The sequence below is a fragment of the Electrona antarctica genome (assembly GCF_951216825.1).
Source record: "Electrona antarctica genome assembly, chromosome: 11".
NCBI classification, from domain to species: Eukaryota; Metazoa; Chordata; class Actinopteri; order Myctophiformes; family Myctophidae; genus Electrona; species Electrona antarctica.
Window position 1 is genome coordinate 32,391,919 of NC_136792.1, and position 27,054 is coordinate 32,418,972.

General features: G+C 44.7%; 1 protein-coding gene across 1 annotated transcript in view; it reads right to left on the reverse strand.

Annotated features, from left to right (window-relative positions):
* LOC306932112 (cilia- and flagella-associated protein 337-like) overlaps window positions 1-26,812 on the reverse strand; it is a 47,602-nt gene extending 20,790 nt beyond the window's left edge. The window contains exons 1-11 of the mRNA XM_079513814.1: window positions 26,686-26,812; window positions 25,884-26,195; window positions 25,318-25,491; window positions 24,580-24,663; window positions 23,187-23,358; window positions 20,449-20,616; window positions 19,702-19,850; window positions 16,768-17,010; window positions 14,064-14,228; window positions 10,975-11,090; window positions 6,716-6,846 (exon numbers count right to left, since the gene is read on the reverse strand). Coding sequence (XP_079369940.1) covers window positions 6,716-6,846; window positions 10,975-11,090; window positions 14,064-14,228; window positions 16,768-17,010; window positions 19,702-19,850; window positions 20,449-20,616; window positions 23,187-23,358; window positions 24,580-24,663; window positions 25,318-25,491; window positions 25,884-26,195; window positions 26,686-26,766 — 1,795 coding nt within the window. The 5' untranslated portion in view covers window positions 26,767-26,812. The remainder of the gene's footprint in view (window positions 1-6,715; window positions 6,847-10,974; window positions 11,091-14,063; window positions 14,229-16,767; window positions 17,011-19,701; window positions 19,851-20,448; window positions 20,617-23,186; window positions 23,359-24,579; window positions 24,664-25,317; window positions 25,492-25,883; window positions 26,196-26,685) is intronic.
* Between the last annotated feature and the right edge of the window lie 242 nt (window positions 26,813-27,054).

A 27,054-nucleotide genomic window follows, 5' to 3' on the forward strand; every position in this document is an offset into this window, starting at 1 on the left:
CACACGCACGCAGAGAAATGCATGCACGTACATGTGGCTGACTCATGTGCACACGGAAAAACACAGAAGGTATACACAAGTACGCATGCATGCACACGCATTCTTAAATGAACACAGTGCAGTGCAGTGAAATGGCGGGCCACCATTCTGTATATTGTCAGGTGTTGACACTGAACTCATGTGAGGCGGAGCAGCATTGCAGTTACCTGCTCATGCCCCGTTTACAACAACAAAGCTGTGCTGACACAATGCACTGTGTCATTAAATCACAGATGCTCTCGTGGTGCACATGACTGGCTTTTAAATAGCCATACCTTTTTGCCAGGTGTGCTTGAAAAGCACCTGGACATTTGCATGCACCACTACTGACGACTGTAAAGACGACCGAAATAGAAACACTTTTTCATGATTGGCTGCCTCTAAGGCTGTCTCTAAGCCAATGAGAGACTTACCCATAAAACTGCGGTATAAAGACCCATACTCTGAACGCCGCAACGCAGAGCAAGTGGCAACAGAAGCTAATGTTATGAGATAACTGGAGCTAGAGGAAAGCTCTAACAAAACACAGTGAGTGAAAAAACTAAATAACGTTGGAAACGAACGAAAACGGGCGCTACAAGAGCTTGTTGCACCTGGCAGTTGTGACTGAGTCATTCTTGTTTTAACAATAAGGTTGCTTCACATTTGGGCCTACAATGCACTTTGCTTTAGCGTTGACTATATGTCAAAGCACCTCCACGGTGTAGCCAACATTTCGGACAATGCCAGAATTACACATTTTCCCACATTTATCCTATGGTGTGACCATTTCAAAACTTGACTGTGCTCTATTAATCAGTTCATAGTATTGTTTCCCTTGATAAGCAGCCCTCTGTCCTGTGGGTAACTGTTGCACCTGTACAGACACATAGCTGTTTATCTCGGATTCGGTACACACGTAAATGTTGGCTAGGTTGCTTATCTTGAAATGACTTGTGTAAATCATTCTGGATGCGTACAGAGCAGACACACTGAGTAGGCTTGTATCCTCTATAAACTATGTCATATGTGATGAGCTCACGCGGAAAAAATAAAATAATAAATTACACCGTGGTTTTCCTCTGAATAGTCTTTTCTTTTTTCCCCCATTATCATGCGGCTTCAGCGACTGATCAAAATATGCCAGTGGCACAATACAAGTGAAGAGGCTCTGAATGCGACCATGAGGGCATTTGATCACAGACACACTCACACACACACACACACACACACACACACACACACACACACACACACACACTCACACACACACACACACACACACACACACACAGACACACTCACATCCATGACTGTGACTAATTCTGTCTCTTTCACACACACACTTTATAATTGTCACCCATTCTGCCAATCTCGCTCTCTCTCTCCCTCTTGCTCACACACACCCGCCTGCGCGTGTTCACACACACATGCACATGCACGCGCACACACACACTCACACACGCGCACACACACACACACACACACACACACACACACACACACACACACACACACACACACACACACACACACGCCTCAAAGACAGAAAGCACTCAAAGCGATTTCTCTTCCCTCCCGCTGAGTGAGATCTAATAAACATAATTTAAATTGGGTATTAGGATAATTTGGAGGGCCGGGGGAGGAAGGGAGGGAGGGAGAGAGGGGATAGGGGTGAATGGAAATGGAGCAGAGAAAGAAAAGGAAATAAAAAAAAAGAAATTAAAGTTTAACAGGGATAAAAGTACAGGGAAGTAGTAGAAATAGAGAAATGAAGGGGCAAAAGAACGAGGCACAGGAGCAAAGGACATCAGAGAGAGGACCCATGGACACGTACACTAAGAACTCGTATGCACAGAGTTTCACAAAATGGCTTTCGCAGTCGATGAGAGACTGGAATGATTGTGGGGGAGGGAAGGGAAAAGAAAGCGCGAGTGTGAAAAGACAATTGAGTATAGGGCAGCAAAGAAACCAGAGAAACACTTTAGACAAGTTCACAAAGTGGTGTCAGAATGATATCTCCCACTCGAACCGCTTATCTGGCCTGGAGAACACTCACCGGCTCTTATCGCCTCCTTCACCACCTCCTCCTCGCCTGCAATGTTCCCTTCAGCTCCTCATAGGGGAGATACTGTAATAATACTCCAGGTCAGTCTGTCTCATATAAAGGATACAAGAAATCTTCACCCCATTGACCCCAAGACGTGTTTGGTTAATGCATTTTTAAAGCTTACCCCATAAAAAGGCTCCATAGAGCATAGAGTTTTACAACTAAATGTGATCTTCAGACTAGCAGAGTTCCTTTTGACAGCAGGTCAAAAGTAGTTTTAGGCATATATAGTCTTTTAAATAAAATTCCATTTAGTTTTAGTCACGTTTTAGTCTGGTTTAAGTTGAAAATGTATCTTAGCATGCTGTAAAGGCATCGATTTATTAAAGGCCTGATTTATTTATAGGCCTACTAGCGTCGCGGTCCCGCCCCCTTTCATGACGGCGAGCGGCCCGGAAGAGAATTTCCCATTAATTTTACCCATAGACGTTTCAGAAAGTATTTATTTAAAGACCTCGGTCAAAGTATTTATTTAAAGACCTCGGTCAAAGTATTTATTTAAAGACCTCGGTCAAAGTATTTATTTAAAGACCTCGGTCAAAGTATTTATTTAAAGACCTCGGTCAAAGTATTTATTTAAAGACCTCGGTCAAAGTATTTATTTAAAGACCTCGGTCAAAGCCAACTTGGATGGTGACAAATCATGACAGAAAAGCAACAAAAATGTTGCTGTACCCTGCCTTTTTCTTCTTCTTTCTAATTATTTGTTCGGCCCCAAAAAAAAAAGTTTATTGTCATGAGTTGTCACCATCCGAGTTTGCTTTGTCCGAGGCTTACAGGTCTTTAAATAAATACTTTCTGAAACGTCTATGGGAAAAATGAATGGGAAATTCTCTTCCGGGCCACTCGTCGGGGACGGGACTGCGACGCTCTATACTGCATACTTTCTTCGGAGCGTGACACCTGCGCCTAATTAATCACAAAATGACTTGACTTAGTTCTGTTGGATCTCTTCTCCACTATTCCCTCCCTAAACATTTTAGTCTAGTTTTTATTTGTCAATATATATATATTTCGAAATTGTCAATATATTTAGTCATAGTTTTAGTTATCATAGCTTAGTTTTCATTGCACTGGTAAGGACCACTTCACCACTTTTCAACGATATCACCTTCATATAATAGGTCCTCACTAATAATCATGATAAAATGGCACAATTTGTTCTACTCAGTCTGTGTCTCATAGGAGGGCTGTGGGCAATTCAGAAACCCGTCCACCAGTGACATCATCATTAGGCAGATTTTTTTTTTAAACAAAAATGTTTAGATTTGTATTATCGTGAGAACGATGGCTTCCATTTTCGCATTGCAACTTTTCAGGACTAGAACGCCTGCAGTTTCTATTAGCTTGGATTCCCCATCGATTACCAGACCGAGTAGAAAAGAATTGTGCCATTTTATCATGATTATTAGTGAGGACCTATTATATGAAGATAGGTTGAAAAGTGGTGAAGTGGTCCTTTAAGCCTGCTCCATGTCCCTTGAATAAAGTCCTTGCTGTGTGTGGGTGTGTGGTGGTGCATGGTAGTGTAAATTTAACTTGCATAGCACACTGTTCTATTCTATAATTAACACACTCCTGCCCACGCTATGTTGTCATTATATCACACCTAAGGGCTTGCCAAACAACACCCTTAGGTGTGATAAAATGACAATGTACCATTGGCTGTCAGGAGTTATAGCTTAACGCTTTAATATAAAATGTTACCAAATATGACGTCATGGATATCATAGACATACCCCAATGACCCCAAAAAGGTGGTTACTATGCAATGTTTATGTTTAGAATTTCCGCAGCAAAAAGTAGTTAATGCATCACAATCACCATTTCACATAACCATTTTAACCACTTTCTCCATGTTGGCTATTCAAAAACAGCAGATCTACAAACTCTTAGCACATCACTTTGTGCCATGCTGCAAGCTTGTACAGTATATCTGCTATTTCTGAAAATATTACATTTTTACATATAAAATGTTGATAATTGCTTTTAAATCCCTCAATGGACTGGCCCCCTCTTACATGGCAGAACTTCTTCAACACCATAAGCCGATCAGAGCCCTGAGGTCAGCACACCTCTCACTATTGACCCCCAAAACAGCCCTACTTAAAACCAGGGGAGACCGTGCTTTTACTGTGGCTGCCCCTAGGCTCTGGAACAGCCTTCCTCTCTACATCAGATCCGCCCAGTCCATTGAGACTTTTAAGTCTCTGCTTAAAACCCATTTTCTTCGACCTAGCTTTTAATCACAACCCATTATATTTTAATCACAGCCTATTATTATTCATATGTACTCACTTCACTTGACATTGATGTATTGTTTTCATTTGATTGTATTGCTGTTGCTATGTGTTTTTTCTTGACTTGTACAGCACTTTGGTCGATGACAGTCGTTTTTAAATGTGCTTTATAAATAAAGTTTGGTTTGATTTGATTTGATTTGATTTGATTTGATTTGATCTTATGTCAGTCATCTATATACGTATGACTTATCTGTGACATAAGGACCCTGGAAACCTTCAAGGTTTCAGCCTTGAAGGTGGATGTATACTTCTGTGGCCCTACTGGCTATTATGTCTGTGGATCAGTCCAGCACTTTGGGAAATTAGTTCTGGACACACAGACACACAGAGATCGACCATCTTTTAGAAGGCTAGAGCCAAGCCATATATAAAACTAAATTGATTGACAGGCTATAGCCAGAGGCGCCCACACTGTCTGAATACTTGTACAGAAGGTTGTGGAACAAGCTTGAGGCAAAATAATGACCTCAAATAGCCTGTATTGTATATGTGAGTGTGCCGGTTGAGTTTTTTGAACTGCGTATTGATGTCTGTGACCTCCAGCCTGCAGGAACTCCCAATTTTAATAACCCGTGTGGGTTGTTTTGTTGATGCTCAGTGGTGTCCATGTTGCTCAATCAGAGCATAACGGGGTGTCATAAATTGCTCAGCTGTGTCATAAATTCACAGCTGACGGCCTGTGGGTGCATGGGAGGGGAGGGTGGGTGAATTCTTTCAGTACATCACTCTCTCATTCTCTTTGAACCCTTCCCGCTCGCATGCGCACGCACGCGCACGCACGCGCACACGCACGCACACACACGCACGCACACACGCGCGCAAGCAATAACATTTAACACTTTATCTCTGTATTGTTTATAAGAGCACAGATGGAAACTCACACACGCATACACACATACACGACACAAGAGAAAGAGCGATCTTCCCATTAGAGATAAAGCTACATGGCACAGCAGTCCTTTGATACCAGCTCCACACTTCTCTTTAATCAGCAGACAACTGCTTGCAGGTATCTTTCATTTCACTGGAGTTTCTTCCTCTGTTTTGCTCAGCATTCTCCCACCCTCCCTCCCTCCCTCCATCTCTCTCTCTCTCTCTCTCTCTCTCTCTCTCTCTCTCTCTCTCTCTCTCTCTCTCTATCTCTCTCTCTCTCTCTCTCTCTCTCTCTCTCTGTGTCTCTCCTCAGCGTGAGCTCTAAATCTCACTTCGAGTCACGGAAGAGCAATTTGAGAGTGACACAGAAAAGCATGTGCTCCGGGCTTGTGTGTGTGTGTGTGTGTGTGTGTGTGTGTGTGTGTGTGTGTTTGCGTGCGTGCGTGCGTGCGGGGTGTGAAGTCTGGCAGCCCGCCAACAGCGTAGCCTACGTTTTCTAGGCTTTATATATTCTTTAATCCATGTTTTGATCGGATCGCATCGATAGCTGTCTCTCGTTAGCATCCCAGTGTAAAGTGTGACAGTGGACGCGGCCATTTTGAAGATGCGCGCGCATCCACTTGCACTCTATGAATGCACAATGAATGTCGTTTCTGATGAAAACGGCCGACAGCAGGCACTGTGATATTCGCGGTCGGGTTTTTTTTTGCACCAAGCGAGAGAACAACAACCAGTCAAGAGACCACACACAGCATTACGTCATCGTAACATCCGGTTATGGATATTTGGCTCTTCAAAATAAGGGTTGAAAAGGGAAAAACATTGGCAATGCGCGATAAATAGATTAATTACCCTGGCGGTCAAACGGTAAGGCCCCTAACCTACAAACAGCTAACATCTAGGTCAGTGGTTCTCAAAGCCTTTGGTGCGAATTAATATTATACGTATGTATGCCTGTGGACTCCCATGAACATAGTTTGTGCCACAGGGAACCCCATACAAGATGTGTGTATGTGGTTAAAATGTATTCCACAAATTCCACAATTTTCTAAATTATTCAATATTTTTGGAAAATAGTACTTCTACAAGTTCACATCGCGTAACGAGCTTGTAGATCAGCTATTTTCAAATATCCTATGCATATAGGTTTAAAGTGGTTCAACTGATTGTGGTGCTATTATTAACTCATTTAGCTGGGGACCCCCTCAAGGACCCCTGCGGGTCCCCGGACCCCACTTTGAGAACCACTGCTACATCCCTTTTTATTTCAGCTCTGCAAAATTGTCCAGTTCAGTATATTATGCTGCACACACACGCACACGCACACACACACACACACACACACACACACACACACACACACACACACACACACACACACACACACACACACACACACACACACACACACCTGTGACCAGGGTCTGCGGAGGCTGGAATGCAGCACAAAGTACATCACCTCGGTGCTGAACTCCCCCTTTCCACTCGGACGGCTCAACATAGAACTGGGAAAAGGAGTGTAGCCGGAATACTGTTAACATCCTGCAGAGAGAGAGAGAGAGAGAGAGAGAGAGAGTTTAGGGATAGAGCTAGACAGAAAGACAATGCAGTACTATCTAGTGATCATGCATACAGTATGAGCAATGAAACTAATTACATACCACCCTCCTAGACACAGTTTCCAGTACTTTATGATCTGCCAAGACCAAATCCAAAGGATTTGTTTATTTCTGGAACACACTATGGGGATTCCAATATAAAAATAATAATGCTGTGACCCTCTAGCGGCAATGATGCCAGACTTTGGTGCTCTATAGGCCCATCACAATAATTGTGACAGGCCGCGTCCCCATCAGCGTGGCGAGTTCTTGCGATGACAGACAAGCTCCAAACACAGCGGCCATTTGAGACTCCCTCCATTTCGTCAGAGGTTACGGTGGTGTCTGTGTCTGCTCCATGTAGCGTCCATGCAGAGTTGCAGACATCCATGAAGCGCAAGCAGAGGCATGAAGTTGACAGCTCACAGCGCAGGAGGACTGGGACCCATCCTGCACAACGTGGGCTGCTATGCCATCTGAGGAGTCGCTGGTTCAGCATGGCAAACGTGCCAGTAGAGTGAGCACATTCCAGGACTTCTGTGTTGGGAACTTTGTCCTGCCAACATGATGCCCAGGATGAGGTGTAGGCATGGCTTTGGACTCTGGTGGTGTGCATAGAGTCGGGGCGTAGACACTCAACAGGTTGGCTGGTCCGCTGCTGGCAAGCATACGCTCAGGGCCTCCAGTCGGTGGATTAGGCATGACAAGCCGGCACCACACTCTTGGGTCCCTTAACCCTAACCTCACAGAGAAGCCACGGCTGATTTTTAACCGACAGTGCATGTCAGGAGCTACAGGTGAGTTTTAACCAGCGACGCTGACACCCTACGCCAAACCCTAACCCTAACCTTACAGGGAAGACACAGGTGATTTTGAATCGGCAACGCATGTCTCGGCAGTTGCGGCATAGGCCGCGGAACGGACCGCCACTGCCACTGCCGGACAATGCAATTGCTCATTCTGGATGTCTGTCTACTCTACAAATTAAAGTGCAGCTGGCAAAGAACACAGGTGCCATCTTTGTGCGAAGATACACCCCAAATTTGCCTCCACATTTGGGCAAGGTTTTGGCCCGATCAAACTTCCATTAAAAGTTTAATATTTAAAAAAGAATGGAAAATGGTTTTAACTGTTGATCGATTATGGCTTATGATGGAGAAATGCAGTGGGGGGTAATGCAACTTCAAATTAAGTTACAACCACATAATTCGACACTTTTAACAAAGGTCTCTAGGTGGATATGAAACCGGAGAGAAGAGGAAGATGTTAAGAGGTAAAGATAATATACCGGTAATAGAAAAATGTCATTCCACTGTTCTGTTCTGCAAGATATTCCACAGCTACATATGAGACATTAAAAAACAACCTGGCATCCTCATTGTGGGGAGTCATTACAGGCGAACATGTTCAACAATGTTCCACTAATCTATAAGCTCACAGCAAGTGACGATGTGACAGGTTGGGAGCTTGCAGATCATCTCTGTGCAGAAGCCGTTTAAAGACGTAGTGAAATGAAAAATATGGCCATTTTATTTTGAAACCCATGGCCAGTATGTAGTACAGTACAGTACAGTACAGTACAGTACAGTACAGTACAGTACAGTACAGTACAGTACAGTACAGTACAGTACATGTGTCTCACCTCTCCCAGCCCATGGCCAGTATGTAGTACAGTACAGTACAGTACAGTACAGTACAGTACAGTACCGTACAGTACAGTACAGTACAGTACAGTACAGTACAGTACAGTACAGTACAGTACAGTACAGTACAGTACAGTACAGTGTCTCACCTCTCCCAGCCCATGGCCAGTATGTAGTACAGTACAGTGTCTCACCTCTCCCAGCCCATGGCCAGTATGTAGTACAGTACAGTACAGTACAGTACAGTACAGTACCGTACAGTACAGTACCGTACAGTACAGTACAGTACAGTACAGTACAGTACAGTACAGTACAGTACAGTACAGTGTCTCACCTCTCCCAGCCCATGGCCAGTATGTAGTACAGTACAGTGTCTCACCTCTCCCAGCCCATGGCCAGTATGTAGTACAGTACAGTACAGTACAGTACAGTACAGTACAGTACCGTACAGTACAGTACAGTACAGTACAGTACAGTACAGTACAGTACAGTACAGTACAGTACAGTACAGTACAGTACAGTACAGTAGTCTCACCTCTCCCAGCCCATGGCCAGTATGTAGTACAGTACAGTGTCTCACCTCTCCCAGCCCATGGCCAGTATGTAGTACAGTACAGTACAGTACAGTACAGTACAGTACAGTACAGTACAGTACAGTACAGTACAGTACAGTACAGTACAGTACCGTACAGTACAGTACAGTACAGTACAGTACAGTACAGTACAGTAGTCTCACCTCTCCCAGCCCATGGCCAGTATGTAGTACAGTACAGTAGTCTCACCTCTCCCAGCCCATGGCCAGTATGTAGTACAGTACAGTACAGTACAGTACAGTACAGTACAGTACAGTAGTCTCACCTCTCCCAGCCCATGGCCAGTATGTAGTACAGTACAGTAGTCTCACCTCTCCCAGCCCATGGCCAGTATGTAGTACAGTACAGTACAGTACAGTACAGTACAGTACAGTACAGTACAGTACAGTACCGTACAGTACAGTACAGTACAGTACAGTACAGTACAGTACAGTACAGTAGTCTCACCTCTCCCAGCCCATGGCCAGTATGTAGTACAGTACAGTACAGTACAGTACAGTACAGTACAGTACAGTACAGTACAGTACAGTACCGTACAGTACAGTACAGTACAGTACAGTACAGTACAGTACAGTACAGTACAGTACAGTAGTCTCACCTCTCCCAGCCCATGGCCAGTATGTAGTACAGTACAGTAGTCTCACCTCTCCCAGCCCATGGCCAGTATGTAGTACAGTACAGTACAGTACAGTACAGTACAGTACAGTACAGTACAGTACAGTACAGTACAGTACAGTACAGTACAGTAGTCTCACCTCTCCCAGCCCATGGCCAGTATGTAGTACAGTACAGTACAGTACAGTACAGTACAGTACAGTACAGTACAGTAGTCTCACCTCTCCCAGCCCATGGCCAGTATGTAGTACAGTACAGTACAGTACAGTAGTCTCACCTCTCCCAGCCCATGGCCAGTATGTAGTACAGTACAGTAGTCTCACCTCTCCCAGCCCATGGCCAGTATGTAGTACAGTACAGTACAGTACAGTACAGTACAGTACAGTACAGTACAGTAGTCTCACCTCTCCCAGCCCATGGCCAGTATGTAGTACAGTACAGTACAGTACAGTAGTCTCACCTCTCCCAGCCCATGGCCAGTATGTAGTACAGTACAGTACAGTACAGTAGTCTCACCTCTCCCAGCCCATGGCCAGTATGTAGTACAGTACAGTACAGTACAGTAGTCTCACCTCTCCCAGCCCATGGCCAGTATGTAGTACAGTACAGTAGTCTCACCTCTCCCAGCCCATGGCCAGTATGTAGTACAGTACAGTACAGTACAGTAGTCTCACCTCTCCCAGCCCATGGCCAGTATGTAGTACAGTACAGTAGTCTCACCTCTCCCAGCCCATGGCCAGTATGTAGTACAGTACAGTACAGTACAGTAGTCTCACCTCTCCCAGCCCATGGCCAGTATGTAGTACAGTACAGTACAGTACAGTACAGTAGTCTCACCTCTCCCAGCCCATGGCCAGTATGTAGTACAGTACAGTACAGTACAGTACAGTAGTCTCACCTCTCCCAGCCCATGGCCAGTATGTAGTACAGTACAGTACAGTACAGTAGTCTCACCTCTCCCAGCCCATGGCCAGTATGTAGTACAGTACAGTACAGTACAGTACAGTAGTCTCACCTCTCCCAGCCCATGGCCAGTATGTAGTACAGTACAGTACAGTACAGTACAGTAGTCTCACCTCTCCCAGCCCATGGCCAGTATGTAGTACAGTACAGTACAGTACAGTAGTCTCACCTCTCCCAGCCCATGGCCAGTATGTAGTACAGTACAGTAGTCTCACCTCTCCCAGCCCATGGCCAGTATGTAGTACAGTACAGTCTCACCTCTCCCAGCCCATGGCCAGTATGCTCCTCTTCAGCAGCAGCAGCTGGCTGATGTCCACCTCCCGGCCTCTCCCTGCATTCAGCCTATGATGGCAGTGGCCCGTGAAGTCCCACACCTAGACAACCGGTGGTGGAAAGTACATTTTACTGTACTTAAATACAATTTTGAGGTACAGTATCTGCACTTTACTTGGGTATTTCTGATTTCCAGCACTTTTACTTCTACTCCACTACATCTCAGAGTCATCATCAGAGTATCATTTTGATACCAATAGCCTACTCTTGTACTTTTACCCAACTACATTTTGAATTCCAGACTTTTACTTGTAGCAAAGTATTTCTACATTACAGAATAGATTTTTTTTGAAAAATGAAATTACTTCATACTGTATGTTTACCCAGCAAAGAGGGCGGCATGCAGTGGCTCAGGGGTAGAGTGACCGGAGGGCAACCGGTTCCTGCAGTTCAAACCCGGGCTCCCCCAGAGTGTAAATACACCATTTACCAAAGACAACCGGATTCACACTATTCGCCCCTCAACAATCAGGCCCCCCGCTATACCTCTCTGAACTCATTGAACGCCATGTCCCCACCCGCTCCCTCAGGTCAAGCACTGCCAACCAACTGGATCCCCACAAGTCCAACAAGCGAACCTGGGGTGACAGGGTCCTCACAGTGGCTGCCCCCTCACTGGGGAACTCACTCCCAGCTCATATCAGAGCTGCCCCCACCTTCGAAATGTTAAAAAACACACTCAAAACCCACCTATTCAGACTTGCTTTCCCTACATAATTCCCCACCCCCCACTTAGTGTCTAGCTTTTAACCTTTTTTAACTTTTTTATCTAGTTAATTTTTCTAATAAAACTGTTAGTAATTTTGTTCTGTAAAGCAACTTTGGGTACCTTGAAAAGCGCTATATAAATTGTATGTATTAACTTTGGTGGCGTTGAAAAGCACTTGATGATTTATTATTTGATATAGATTCAGTGTATAAATGCATGATGTGTAGTGTAAAAGCAACTGCCATATAAATTACTAGTTAAATTACAATATCGGTGTGGGCCCGACTACTTCAGCCCTGAAGTACTGCTTAAAGCATCGTTGAGAACTGTGGTACCTGCTGCTTGCAGCGTTCTGGAGAACCATTATAATCGGGTTGAATTCACGCTCAAACCTGAAGTCCCTCGGGCCTCCAGCGATCACATGAGAAGTGAGTCAGGATAAACGCTTCTGAAGATATGCGAAGGACAGAGTCCGACAGACCGACGGTGAGTTTATGGATAGACTAGTGCAGGCCTGTACAAGATGGATTTTAATGGAGGTTACATAACAGCTTTGCCTGACATTCATCTCCTTTACAATTGAGAGAGTCTCAAGGTGCACCTGAGCTCATTCCACAATGTACTGTTTGAGGACTAGCCTGGAAGTGTGTAGACACGACTCACGAGGGCATACTATACTACTATAGTACTCTGGGTGAAACTGAATTATATATACGCCTTGCACCAGACAGAGGCACATCCTACTGAAACTGAATCAGGCAGTGAAGAGCTGGTGGGGCGCCAGACTGCCAGTGTGTCTTTCTCTGGAGAGAAAGAATGAAAAACTAATTATTTTCCCTCTCCCCCCGAATATACAGCAGAATGTCCCCCAAACCAATAGGGCAGGAAGACAAACCAACTCAGACAGTTCAACTCTGCAAGTCCCTGGACCCTATTTACACACACACACACACACACACACACACACACACACACACACACACACACACACACACACACACACACACACACACACACACACACACACACACACACACACACACACACACACACACACACACACACACACACACACACACACACACACACACACACACACACACACACACACACACAGTTCAGAGCTTAGTTCATGAGCCAGACCTCCACGTTAATTATGTGGGTAAAACCATACCTATATTAAATTGTTTATAGGATCAATATAAGTAAATTAATATATGATAACCTTTCCACAGTAGTAGCTTTTTCATATCTAATTATTTTTGCATATTTTCCTATATAATGCCTAATTTGCATATTTAAAATTTCAAGATTTGTAAAACAATAAATCATTGTCTTTGTGTAAGTAATCAACTGGGGAAGTTTCATGATGATATAATAATTTACTATAGGTATGGTTTTGCACACTTAATTCATAATTAACGTTCCAATTTTGGAGCTCTGGTTCCAAAGAACCAAAAAGAACTGAACTGGTTCCCAACCAGTGGAAAAGGGGCCAGTGTGTGTGTGTGTGTGTGTGTGTGTGTGTGTGTGTGTGTGTGTGTGTGTGTGTGTGTGTGTGTGTGTGTGGGTGCGTGCGTGCGTGCGTGCGTGCGTGCGTGCGTGCGTGCGTGCGTGCGTGCGTGCGTGCGTGCGTGCGTGCGTGCGTGCGTGCGTGCGTGCGTGCGTGCGTGCGTGCGTGCGTGCGTGCGTGCGTGCGTGCGTGCGTGCGTGCGTGCGTGCGTGCGTGTGTATTTGTGGGATAAACAACACCCAAAAACTTGTTGCAATGCTTCACTCTTTCCAAATGCAACATGTGGTGTGACAAAGCTCATCCGGCTTAGGTGCGCCAGAGAGACACACAGGTGGACAGCTTGTCATGCAGATCCAACACGCACGCACGCACGCACGCACGCACGCACGCATGCACGCACGCATGTACACGCATGAAAACGTGTTTGGGGTCGTAAATGTGATGTTAGATTAGATATTGTCTAGGACTTTGTAAATTATAATATTATGATATATGCATGGCATATAATAAGAGTAGTCGATTCCTTGTTGTAATCACTTAATTTACACTTTCAAAATTTGTTTTCGAAAATAGCCGATCTAGTACAAGCTCGCTTGTAGACATTCGAGCATCAAAGTTAACCAATTTAGCTTCTAAAACATCATGATATTCAATGATGAACATCATTATTCCATATCGCAAAGACTGCATCCACTCCCACCTGTGTGTGTGTGTGTGTGTGTGTGTGTGTGTGTGTGTGTGTGTGTGTGTGTGTGTGTGTGTGTGTGTGTGTGTGTGTGTGTGTGGACCTACTTTGACCTCACCATCCGTCCCCGCGGTGAACAAGCGTGTCTGCGTGACATCCAGCGCCATGTTTGAGATCTCAGCATCTCCGTGACAACGGTGGAACTGCTTGACCCTTTGGCCAGTGTCCACCAGCCAGCACATCACTGAGGAGCCAGTGTCACTACTGACCACCTAGAGAGAGAGAGAGAGAGAGGGAGAGGGAGAGGGAGAGGGAGAGGAGAGGAGAGGAGAGGAGAGGAGAGGAGAGGAGAGGAGAGGAGAGGAGAGGAGAGGAGAGGAGAGGAGAGGAGAGGAGAGGAGAGGAGAGGAGAGGAGAGGAGAGAAATTCATTGTAACTGTGTGCCAACACTGGAACAAGGGCCCCTCTGGAGTCACTGGGAAACACAGGCAGGTACAATGTGCATGCCAAGTGTTTGTATTTGGTGTTCAAAACAAAGTAGTGTGTCACTTGAATAACAGGCTCCTCGTGTTGAAGTTTATATTGTGACATTGATATGCAACCTAACGCTCAGGTGCTTGGGTGGTGCAGAAGTGCTTTTCCTCCACGGTAGAACACACTGAGGGTGCCGAGAAAGAAAAAGTAAATGAATAAAAGAGAATTCCATCACATCATTTATGAACAACAATTAAAACAGGTACAATTTGGATTGACCAAAGTTGATATGTCCGACTGAAAATGACCTGGGGAAACAAAAGAGCTATACTTGAGTGAAGTCTGTAAGGTGCTGTAACATATACACACATGGGTGCAATTTGTCTAATGTGGGAGAAATTGAGGGGTGGAATAACTGGCTAAAAATGAAATATAATATAGCATAGTTTAAACCATTTTTAACTATGGCCAATTCTAAAAACGCCTTCTAAATCCTGAAAATCTTATAAAAAAATAAAAAAAATAATAAAATGTATGTTGCTATATCTATTATACAATTGAAAAGGTGTGCCCAAAAAGCTGTGCGCACGCACAGGAACAAAAGGCACCAGCTACTACGTCACTGACACACTGCAACACACACTGCAACAACCCACTAAACACACTAACACGTCACAGACTTACCCTCCGCGTCGACCCTCCGCTATCTCCTCATGTCGCGCAGCACGCCCACACTCAACATCAACCGCGTAAAAATTGTCATTGCACTGCCACTAAAGCCGCCTCCCGTCCAGACTCACAAACAATATCACTATCAATAATAAACACAAACACGCCACAAGCACCGACACCCCCGCCTAATTTGTTGCCAGGTCTATGAAAACAAGCCCAGAAAAAATGCCATTCAACACGCTACTTACAACTCTCTTACAATTCGCGGACCTGGCAACACTGCATCCTGTTTTCCCATTCGGCTACGGTTGCTACAACACGCATTTGCACTGCATGCTGGGAGCAACACAGCTTAATGTAGGGGTCACCGATTGCTGTGCTACATCCCCCTCATGTTCTCACCACCCCGTTCGGCTACACCACACACACTAACCTACACAATTCTCCACATGCAACACCGGGCCCTTATTGGCTAGCCCCCTCACATGGCCATCCCCACGCAGCAAAACACAGGCCAGCCAGCCACACACACACACCCACACACACACAACGGCCACGTTCGGAAATATCGCACTGAGCGCACTGTGCAAATGCAATGCAAACTAATAGGCGAGTGTGCTTCGGTGCGGTATTTCCCAACGCGCCCATCTCATCGACACAACGCGCGCAGTCGGATGCCAAGCTCTTCCGCGCATTATTCCTTTCCCAGTCTCACCCCACCACGGACTCATTGTAACCTCGCATCAGTGTCACTGCAGACACGTAATCACACTGTGGAGGATTTGTGACTGAGTGACTGTGTGTGTGTGTGTGTGTGTGTGTGTGGTTTGATTTCAGCATGTTTTACACTGCACAGTTGCGCAGTGCACACCATGGGACAAATCGGCTTTTCACCCCCTGCCACTGTGCCCACAAACGCATGTACAAGAGGAAAACAATCTCAACATTATATACTAACGTCAGCATCGGGCAGATTAACACACACAAGCGTTATTAGTTGAGTTTTCTTATTGAAGTGCCTCTGAATTGTAACTGTGCGTTTATGTCAGTCAGCGATGCGATCCGTTGTTATTCAGCCACCAGCAGCAGCATACGCACGGACTGGAGAGAGGCGACGTGTTTCTCTCCCTTCGGCTCATGTAGCCCTCATTGTAACTACAAATATTGTTCCCGAAGAAACAATGTGGGGTCACTGCAATCCAAAAGATTGTAGGCCTACTATAATGCAGTCAAGGTCCCCACAAAAATATACTACAGTATGTTCTGCTCCATTCTCAACATCTTTTGGTTTCCAAAAACAGTAACTTATTGTAAGTAAACAAAAACAGTAAAAAGCAGTTTCATGTGTGCTTATTTTAATTTAATTTAATTTGCTTTGATGTGAAAATAAAATACAACAAATAATAATAATACCCATCCGTTAATACATGTGAAGGGCACAATACTGGGTTTAAAAACACAGCTGAAACATGAAGTGGAGTCTGTCAAATCTCGCAATTTCCTTCTTCCCATTGCGCTGCAACGGAACTAGGATGAGCCGCCCGAAGGGCGGCGAAATTCTAGTACTGTACATGTATATATTCTGCAACACAGAATCCCTCTGCATGCAGCCAGAACCCCCAATGCAGCGAGACCCAGTCAGATGGCACGGTGACCGTGACACACCTGTCTGAACAGACTGTTGTAGAGCACACAGGTGACGGGGTGCTCATGGCTGGTGGTTCTGCTATCCTCCTTGCGGGCCTCCTCCTCCAGCAGGAGCAGCAGGCTGTTGAAGGAGAGCAGGAGGCGCTGCCGCTCTTCGTGGAAGTACAGCAGGGTGCGTGTCGTCTCCTCCTGGGCCGCTGGGAAGACGCCGGTCAGCCGGTGCACGCACAGCTCGCTCGATACGTCCCACACACACAACACCTGGAGTGTATAGGCAGGGAAGGAAGGAAGGAAGGAGATGATGCCAGCATGGACGTTTCGTTTGGATTTGGGTTTGTGTGGTGTGCGTGCGCGTGTGTGTGTGTGTGTGTTACACACAACACACGTATTATTATGTATTGTAATTATGTATTTATGATTGTTTGTATGCATCTTGGACCCCAGGAAGATTAGCTGTCGCCCTGGTGTCAGCTAATGGGGATCCATTCAAAAACAATAAACAATATTCCCCAGGGTTCATTTAACCCTGAGAATGTACAAATGTCACCAAATGGACCCGTACTCAGTTACATGGCAGAGTTATAAATGGAGAGTTACAAATAAATAGACATGGATAAACACCAGCACCCAGTGAGCCGTTATATAGGGGGAGTTCAGTGTCTTACTCAAAGACAATTTGACTTGAGGATGCTTGGAGGAGCTGAGATTGAACCGGGAACCTCCCGATTATTCCCAGGCGAGCTCTTTCTCCATCCCCTGAGCCACTATAGAGCGTTACAGTCCCGCCCCCATTCAGAACGATGAGCGGCCCGGAAGATTCATTTTCCCATAGATGTTTCAGAAAGTATTTATTTAAAGACCTTTAAGCCTCGGAAAAAGCCAACTCAGCTGCTGACAAATCATGACAATAAACAAAAAAAAATGGGCCGAACAAATAATTATAATTTTTCTTCTTTCTAATTATTTGTTCGGCCCAAAATTTGACAGCAGTCGAGTTGGCTTTAGTTTGTCCGAGGCTTAAAGGTCTTACTTTAATATACTTTTTTTTTTTTTAATGTTTTCTTTTGTGGCTTTCGCCTTTATTTTATATATTTTATGGAGGGACAGACAGTAGGCTGACAGGAAATGGGGAGAGAGATGGGGGGGAAGACATGCAGTAAAGGCCGTCGGGATCGGGAGTCGAACCCGCGGCACACTGCCAGACTGGATTACCAGCCAAGGTGCCTGGACCACTGAGCCATGGCCCAGGCTACTTTAATATACTTTACTTTACTTTTTGAAACGTCTATGGGAAGAAATAATGGGAAATTATCTTCCGGGCCGCTCGTCGGGGGCGGGACTGCGACGCTTTATAGGGAAACATGTAGAAATACCATAGATAGACACATAGGACTCCTCCAGAGAGAGACATCAGCACCATGGACAGCACATCACGCAGCAGCCTGCAAAATGGCTACAGACTTCAGAACCACGGACAGCACATTATGCTAGGTACATATACTACGATCCAAGAGGCCAATAGCAAGAGAGGCCAACTTTGCTTTACTTCCCGTATCTGCGTGAGGTGGGAGGTAACATTATTAGGAGACGGGAAGAATGTTGGAGTCTATTCATTTCCAATGGGAGAATGAACGTGAACACAGCTTCTGAACCATTCCTTAACTCCATGGTCACTGAACTAAATACTGGACCCAATCATCACAAGGCACACAATATTTACAAGATATTCATACTAAAATGGCTTCTTTTAGCGAGACAAATCAGGAGAAAATCTTTTTGTTAATGACATTTCTTTATCCCAGCAACAAACTCTTGCGAGATTTGAGATGAGTCCGGAAGCCTGTCTCTGTCCATCTGCAATTTGATGGACAATACATAGGGGGCACTGGCCCCATATTTAAGATGACAATATGTGAATATTATAATGGGGAGAAGCAAACCACGCCTACTATATTTAGGAGACCATTTGTAGGCTTTGTGTACCATTTTGCCTCTAGTGGCTCCAATGAAGTTCGCCCATCTTCATAAATAGACCATCTTTGCTATTTGCTACAGTACTTACTGTACAGTATGTATAATAGCAGTGGGCGTGGTTTTCTGGTTACACAGAAAAATCGTCCATTCGTTTTTTCCCATAGAGCTTTACAAAAAATATTTTAAACCTAGAATCCACCCATCCAGGATCCTGGTGAATCATGATCATAAAACCTTGATTCTGTAGAAAAAATTATATTGAATATTTAATTATATGATATACTACATTAATAAATACCCTTTGTTTAGCATTTTTTTATTTAAATTCTTAACAGAATCAAAGGTTGCATGGTCATGATTCACCAGGATCCTGGATGGCTTTATTCTAGGCTTAAAATAATTTATATTTCAATATTTTTGTAAAGTTCTATGGGAAAAACAAATGGCCGATCAAGCAGACCACATAGAGCCAAAAATCAAGTTTACAACGTATAAAGGGTTTAGAGACCTTAACTATACTTTATGTGGTTAATCTGAAAATACAGAATTAACATGAATCCAACATATTAGAAAAGATAATGTGAAAAACAAAATACAATTTATACAACACTGAATATATTGCTGTCAAACAAGTCTATGACATCTGTGAAAAGGTTTAATCTGCAACCCAATTGTATTGTTAAGTGATGGGTGGGCTGTGAATGCTTTCAATATTTCAAAGTGGGCCTTGAGCCAGAACATGTTGAGAACCACTGTTGTAGACACAGTATGGGACATTTTAAATATATTCACCCAGTGTGAGTGTAACTTTCACGCACGCACGCACGCACGCACGCACGCACGCACGCACGCACCCCATCTCCATTGTGTTTCAGTCACACATTCTCACCAAGTCTCACTCGCGCAAAAGTCTCACTTTGTAAGTTCCAATGTGTGCAGTCTCACACCTCACAATCCCAGACACACACAGTCCTATACCTTGTCTTTGGAGTAGCTGAGCAGTTGTTTCTTGGCGTGTATGAAGCGTACAGCGGTGACAGAGCCCACGTGTCCACTGAGCACACCCGCCGGTTCCGAGCTTACATAAGGCTTCCATAGCAACACCCGGTGGTCCACTCCCGCTGTGGCTGCAACCAATTAGAAGGGCTTACAGTAGGATCTCTGAATAGGATCTCTAATACGATTTTCAGGAACATCTGATTTGTGGCCTATCAAATTGGAGTCTCATTGTTCTAATGCAGTCTGACTCTGAACAACAAGAAAACATTGCAAATCAATCTCAATTTCCCTCACAATTTCAAACACATTCCCTAGCCGTGTTCAGAGTCAGACTGCATGAAACCAATCAGACTCCAGTCTGGATAGGAAATCAGATTTGGGCTGGATATGGGCTGCCAGTCTAACCTATTCAGCATACTATAGTGTTTTTCCATAATGATTTACAGTCCATTGCTGTACACATGTAGCCTACTGTATGTGTGTTTATTGAGAAGGTATGATGCATTTGCATGCCTGTGAATGAAAGTGTGCATGCACAAAGGATTCTGTGTTCATGTTTATGTGTGCAGCACTGCAGATCCATTCACTTTGAGTCACACGCAATTCGTTTTTTGTTGTCTTAAATGGAATGCATGAACGTGTGTGTGTGTATGTGTGCCAGTGTGTGTTCCTAAAATGGACATTTTGGAATGAATCTCTTCATATTGCTTGTGTGTTTAGGTTCACCTATCAAGTTGAGTTCTGGGTGGTAGTCCAAGTCCCTGACCCCCTGCTGTGTGCGGAAGCAGGTGACTCGGAGGGCCCCACCCTCTCCTCCCCTCCAGCCAATCACCATGCTGTTCTGTGGACTGGCGCTGCACGACACGAAGGCCTCCAGAAAGCTGAGGTAACGCACTGCATTGAATAAGAAGGAAGCGGGAAACAGGGAAAGCGGCTGTGTCAAAAAAACATGTCCTGGCTTTGTGAAGACGGATTGGACTGGCGTAGACGTCCGGGCACCTAGGCTGCTGATCCTGACAGCGTGCCGCGGGTTCGAATCCCGATCCCGACGACCTTTGCTGCGTGTCACTCCCCATCTCTCTCAACCTTTCCTGTCAGTCTACTGTCCTATCAAATGAAGGCATAAGTCATAAAAAAAAGACGGATTGGATAACACCATTTCATGACATGACCTTCAAACACACCCACACAAAACTTGTGCAACCTCATAAAGTGCAGGGAGTTAGCCATCACCAGATTCCTCCCTAGAGCGCTGTGTTCTCACATAATGTGAAGTGGAAGTGACGAGGCGATCGTAACACAAAGCTATTGTTTCGCTCTCGGTTGCTTGCTGATCATTACTGTCATCTTCTGAAAGGGGAACAACACTCAATCATTTGCTGACAGCTCAAACGTGAACTACACAAGCAATTCGTCTCAAGGGTAGAACAACATTGCGGCAGTAGTTCAGTACGAATTCAGATTAGGCAATTGAGTAGTGTAAGAAGTGGGCTATCGACAGTGACGAGTGACATCTGCATAGCAGGGCTCGAGTGATCCAATCCACTTTCACTTCAATGAAATGAGAATGTTAATAGAAACTGCGTTTTATTTGACCCAGTCAAGAGTTCTCAGATATTTCTTATTACCTTGCATGAGACCACCTTTGGATGCCACAATTTTACTAAATTGGATTCAGAAAGACAATCAGTCTTGGAGATTTGTGCCCAATGCACTGAATACTAAACCAATCAAGCAATGTTAAGTGCTCAGCATGTCACCAATTAAGCGTAACAAAAAGAATGCATGGGATGCTTTCTAACATTCCCCTTTTTACGTAATTATAGGCTCATGTTCTTGTCCACGAAGACTCACTACGAGTGTGTGGGTAGGGCTCGAGTTTTATGGAATGTCACTAATGTACAATAGGTAACAGTGCGCCTCCTAGGCTCCTACATCTACGTTCGACAGACCTGGAACATTCCGAGATCAAAGAGCCGGCAAATAGGGACAATTAATTATTGCTTCATCACATTTACTGCATCTCCTCTTGGTCCACTGAAGAGAAAGATCATGCATGTATTTAGTCTCTATTGCAGATCTGCACTGCACGCACGCACATGCTTGCAGGGCATTCCATTATCACCATTGCTGTTAAAATGTAATTAAAAGTGGAATGGCAGTGTTGAAACTTCCTTCTAGGTCAATGTGTATATGTATAATGTCACACATTTTGTCGAGTAAAAAGCAACATATTATACTGTTTATATTTTATACTCTGCTCTCTATCTCTATCTCACTCTCTCACACACACACACACACACACACACACACACACACACACACACACACACACACACACACACACACACACACACACACACACACACACACACAGCCTGTGTCAATCCCAATTTCCTCCTAATTTCCTCTCTATTTTCGTCTGTCTTCCATCCCTCCCTGCCTCTCTCTCTCTCTGGTGGCCTGAGAGCCTCGAGGTTTGGTGGGTCTGAGCAGCCATGTCTAATGGTAAACAGCCCCCTCATACTGTAGGGTATAGACAACTTCAAAAGAACAAACACACACACACACACACACACACACACACACACACACACACACACACACACACACACACACACACACACACACACACACACACACACACACACACACACACACACACACACACACCACACACACACACACTCCTCTCAGCAGCGCACATACAGCAATATACACTTATCACCCCCCCTTTGCCTCTGCCAGAGCCTGTACATTTTCAATTAGCCAGTCCTTTTAATGTTGCACTGTTTGTCTCCTCCCCATTGTTCCCATTTCTCTGGTTTTCTGCCTTTGTTTTCCACCCTTTGTTGTCGTCACCCTTCGGGCCTTAGCGACCAAAGTGCACTCATAATAACACAAGGCCGGGCGTCCTCAGGAGAAGCTTTCTCCCCAGATGATGTTGACTGGCTACTGCTCCGTGTTGCTTTCCAGAGGCTAAGCCACTGTTATTCAGACAGGCAGCCCATGTCTGATGTGCTTGCCTATCCAGATTGGAATCAGTTTGTTTTCATCACGTCTGAACAGCGAAAAAACAACCACCAGACACATAATAATATGCATCTCACCAGCTTGGGAAATTAGTGTCACCCACTACTTATTGCATGAGCATTCTACCTGATAATCAGTAATCACATAATATTAGTGGATGGAAACGTGCATAAATTCGCATTTAGTATTTTCCGACTTTCTGAAAATGTGCCTCATAGTTTAATGGAAACCCAGTTAGTTACTGATGCACGTTTCTAGCATTTCTGGCGTGTTGCATAAGCTATTGCCATGGCGACAGTGAATAAATGAATGCTGTGGTTGTCACAGTCGAGCTATCAGGGTGTGTGTGTGTGTGTGCGTGCGTGCGTGCGTGCGTGCGTGCGTGCGTGCGTGCGTGCGTGCGTGCGTGCGTGCGTGTGTGCGTGCCCCACCTCGTCGTACCCAGGCCGGAGCGTGTACACGGTGTGTGAGCGTATAACAGCAGCGGTGTTTTCCTTGTGTTAGCTCCTCCCACCTGATGATGTCAGTGGATTCAGACTCTGCACCCGGGCGGGGCCTTTCAAACAGCGAGATCTGGGCTGATTTGAAACAGACAGCGTTGACCTGGAAGAACCAAAACACACACATGCACACACAGTATTTTATTTGGCCTAATATTGGCAATATTGACAAAATCAAATACGTTATTGTGATATGATGGATATTATTGTGGGGATATAATTTGGGACTCTCATGAAAAGTATTAAAACAATGAGATTTATGATAATAATAATCATCAGTGATGCTTATCGATATTGTTGCAGAAACCCTGTATCTCCATTGGTCATCATGTGAGAGTGTTGCACAAAAGTGGTGAAAATAGCAGGTCTACAAGGTCCCACAAAGCGTTGTTAGCCCGTCCGTCCGTCCGTCAGTCCGTCCGTCCGTCCGTCCGTCCGTCCATCCATCTCACCTGTCCCCCAGTGTCCCCCATGGTGAGGATGGCCTTGTCTGGTTGAGAGGGATCTGCCCAGTAATCCAAACATAAGGGGGCAAACTTCAGACCCTGTAGAAGAGGCAGAGAGAGAGAGAGAGAGAGAGAGAGAGAGAGAGAGAGAGAGAGAGAGAGAGAGAGAGAGAGAAAATAAAAGTAGTATTTCCAAGGCTCTACTATAAAGGCCTAGTATAGAAAATATATTACATTTAAGGCATCTAGTCTTTTCAGAGCAGCTTGCAGTAAAGTGCAACAGAACAATAGTGTCTAATACTCTAAGCTAATACTCGAGGAGCACTGGGCCAAGACTGCACAAGAACTTAAAAAAACAATAACATTCCGATGACCCTGAAATCCTCTTGACAGTCATTATCTAAATGAGTGAGATCAGTCTTCTCCTGCTCCATAATGGAGATAAATTAACTCACACACACTTTACATCATTTTAAACCTATTCTCCTATTTTCTACCTCTAGAGGGATGAACATTTTCACTCTCTATGTAGTGATAAATCTGATGGATCATGAAGTTAACATATTTATCTCTGAATGGTCGTCTGACTGTGAGCAGCTAATCTAAGCACGGCTCCACTGGGCCAACATGAAGAACCTCCACCTTTTCTAATTGGCCTCATGGTGGCACTATATCTGTAGCTTATAAAATCCCCAAAACAATTCCCCTGGATTGCTTGGATCATGCATGAGACAACTTCCCATATACAAGATTTCCTCATTTTCTATTTTCTGTTACAGATTTTGTCCAAACGTACGCAAAATGGTATAGGCTACACATTCTCTATGGAGTCATACAGTGATCAAGACGTGTCAGTCAGATTGTTATGTCAGTTTTACCTGAAGCTTGTACTGACAGCCAAACTCCTGTTTAGAAAGGAGGTCGTAGAAACACACCTCTCTACTGGTGAATGACACTGCAAGCTGAGAGAGAGAGAGAGAGAGAGAGAGAGAGAGAGAGAGAGAGAGAGAGAGAGAGAGAGTATGACAGTCGAATCAGGTCAATTAACAAAATAGGATTGCCACAAAGACTCTTACAGAGAACAAAAGAAGCAAACACATCCAGAGATCAAACAAAAAAGAACATTGCAAAATAAAACTATGGGCCAGATCATGTGTGTGTGCGTGTGTGCGTGTGTGCACGCATCTGAGAGCACTGGGAAATGCCAGAGCAGTAAACCGGGGAAGAAAGAAAATGACAGATTGCATGCAACAAAGGGATGAGAGAGAAAGAGAGAGAGGTGTTAAAAGCATTGCAAACTCAAGAACAGATGCCCAAAAAGTCCCCTTTGTCAGTTGGTGGTGAAACAAACAACACCTAGGCTACTAGTAATGAAAAACCAGACCAGCACTGCAAATCTCAGACCAGACTGAATCTGGACTATAGTATGGATATCATTGCTATTATTGTTGTAGTTGCCTTTTTATTTGTCTATAATGGTATACCCAAAAACGGGTTCGATTGGATTATTTATTATTGTATGAATTTATTATGGATTATTTTTGTTATAGGCCTATACACTAGTGCACACACATACAGATGAGATCACTTAATATGACCATTTAAAGGGCTTTTACCTTGTGTACATTGTGCAGCAGCACCATGTCTGTCACCCACAGGTCTTTGGCTCTGACAGAGTCATTGTGCAGTCGATGTGTTTGGAGAGGGGAGAGGTCCTCTCCAGCCCACAGCACCAGGGTTGCCCCTTTACTCACGGACAGGTAACGCCCTGAATGGTGCAGGTACAACACCTGAGCCGGCCGCAGGACAAGAAGACACAACTGGGTTTTAATTACCATCAAATACCATCGTTGCTGTCTGGAGGATATGTCTCTGTGTTGGTAAAACCAATGGAAAGTGTTAAAAATAACAAAACCTCTTCACTCCATTGGACCGTCAAACTGTCTGCTAAAACAGCTACACCACCTCTCCTCCTCTCATGTAAGTAATTGACACTATATAAAGTCACAACACCAACTTTGATGAGGCAGTATTGCTTAATTGTTTTCAAAATATAAGGTTTTCTTCATTTCCTGAAATGTTTAAATAGGTGGTTTCTTCCTGACAGCAGATCTGATGAAATGAAATGAAACATTTCCACCCCAAAGGAAATCTCCGGAGGGCGGGGTCAGTGGAGCGTTACCTGTTGAACAGGGTCGCGGTGCGGGGAGGTCACGGTTCGCGGCGGCTTCCAGCGAGGAACGCTATTGGCTCTGGCGTGTTCCGCCTTGTCAGAGAGCTCCAGCAGCAGAAAGGAGCTCAAACCCTCCCAATCCACGCGCCCCTCCCCCTTCGCACCTCCGCCGTCCAATGGGAGGCCACGGCGCTCCTGGGTAAGGAGGACCACGCTGTCGAACAGGAGGCCGTATTCTTGGGCGGAGCCGCGTCCCACCGATGAGCACGCACGTTCTGTGAACTCCTCTTGGGACAGGGAACCGGGCACGCCCTTTGCATCCTGGTCCAGAAAATAAATATGAACAAATAAAACGTTTGAGAAAACATATCAGGCCAGAGTTTCATAAAAGTTCGGGTTGTGATCCATTTTTGGGTTGCGGACCCGCTGTTATTGATCAGTAAATAGTCTGTTTTAACTTTTCTTGCGATTTATTCGCCTATTTTCAACAACAAAAATCCCCCAATTGTATTTAGCATAGTTATTTAAAAATGTGTTACAAATTTCCAAATAATATAAAAAAATATAGGGCTTAAGTTACATTGATGTATTTTTGTAAGTTTGGTTCATGGGCAGACACCAAATTTATCTTTTGGGTCTGTATACTGTATAGTTAGTTCAAAATGTCTCAAGATTTTTCCAAATGCTTAAAAAATAGCCGATCTCTCTCACACACACACACACACACACACACACACACACACACACACACACACACACACACACACACACACACACACACACACACACACACACACACACAGGGTCTCACCAAGAATATATTCTGCAGGTTCTCATAGTCCTCCACGTTCAGCCTGCTCTCAAGCTGTCCCACCTCCATCCTGGTTCCCATGGTTACAGTTGGGGCTCAGGGTTACGGCCAGCTGTCTCTCAAACAACCAGTGCCCCAGACAAGGTCACGGCGGTGCCGTCTGTGTGTGTCTCGGTCAACAGCGCCACAGTAAAATCTGCAGTTGCATTTGTAAAGGGCCGGTCACTCCAAAGACTTAAAGGCTAAGACCACTTTTTTAGAGGTTTGGGTTGTGCAGTTACCATGCAACTCCAAATGTGGACAAGACATTTTAAAAAATTGCTCCAGTGATTAGAAATAATTGATAATTCAAAATATGCCCCTCTGTAA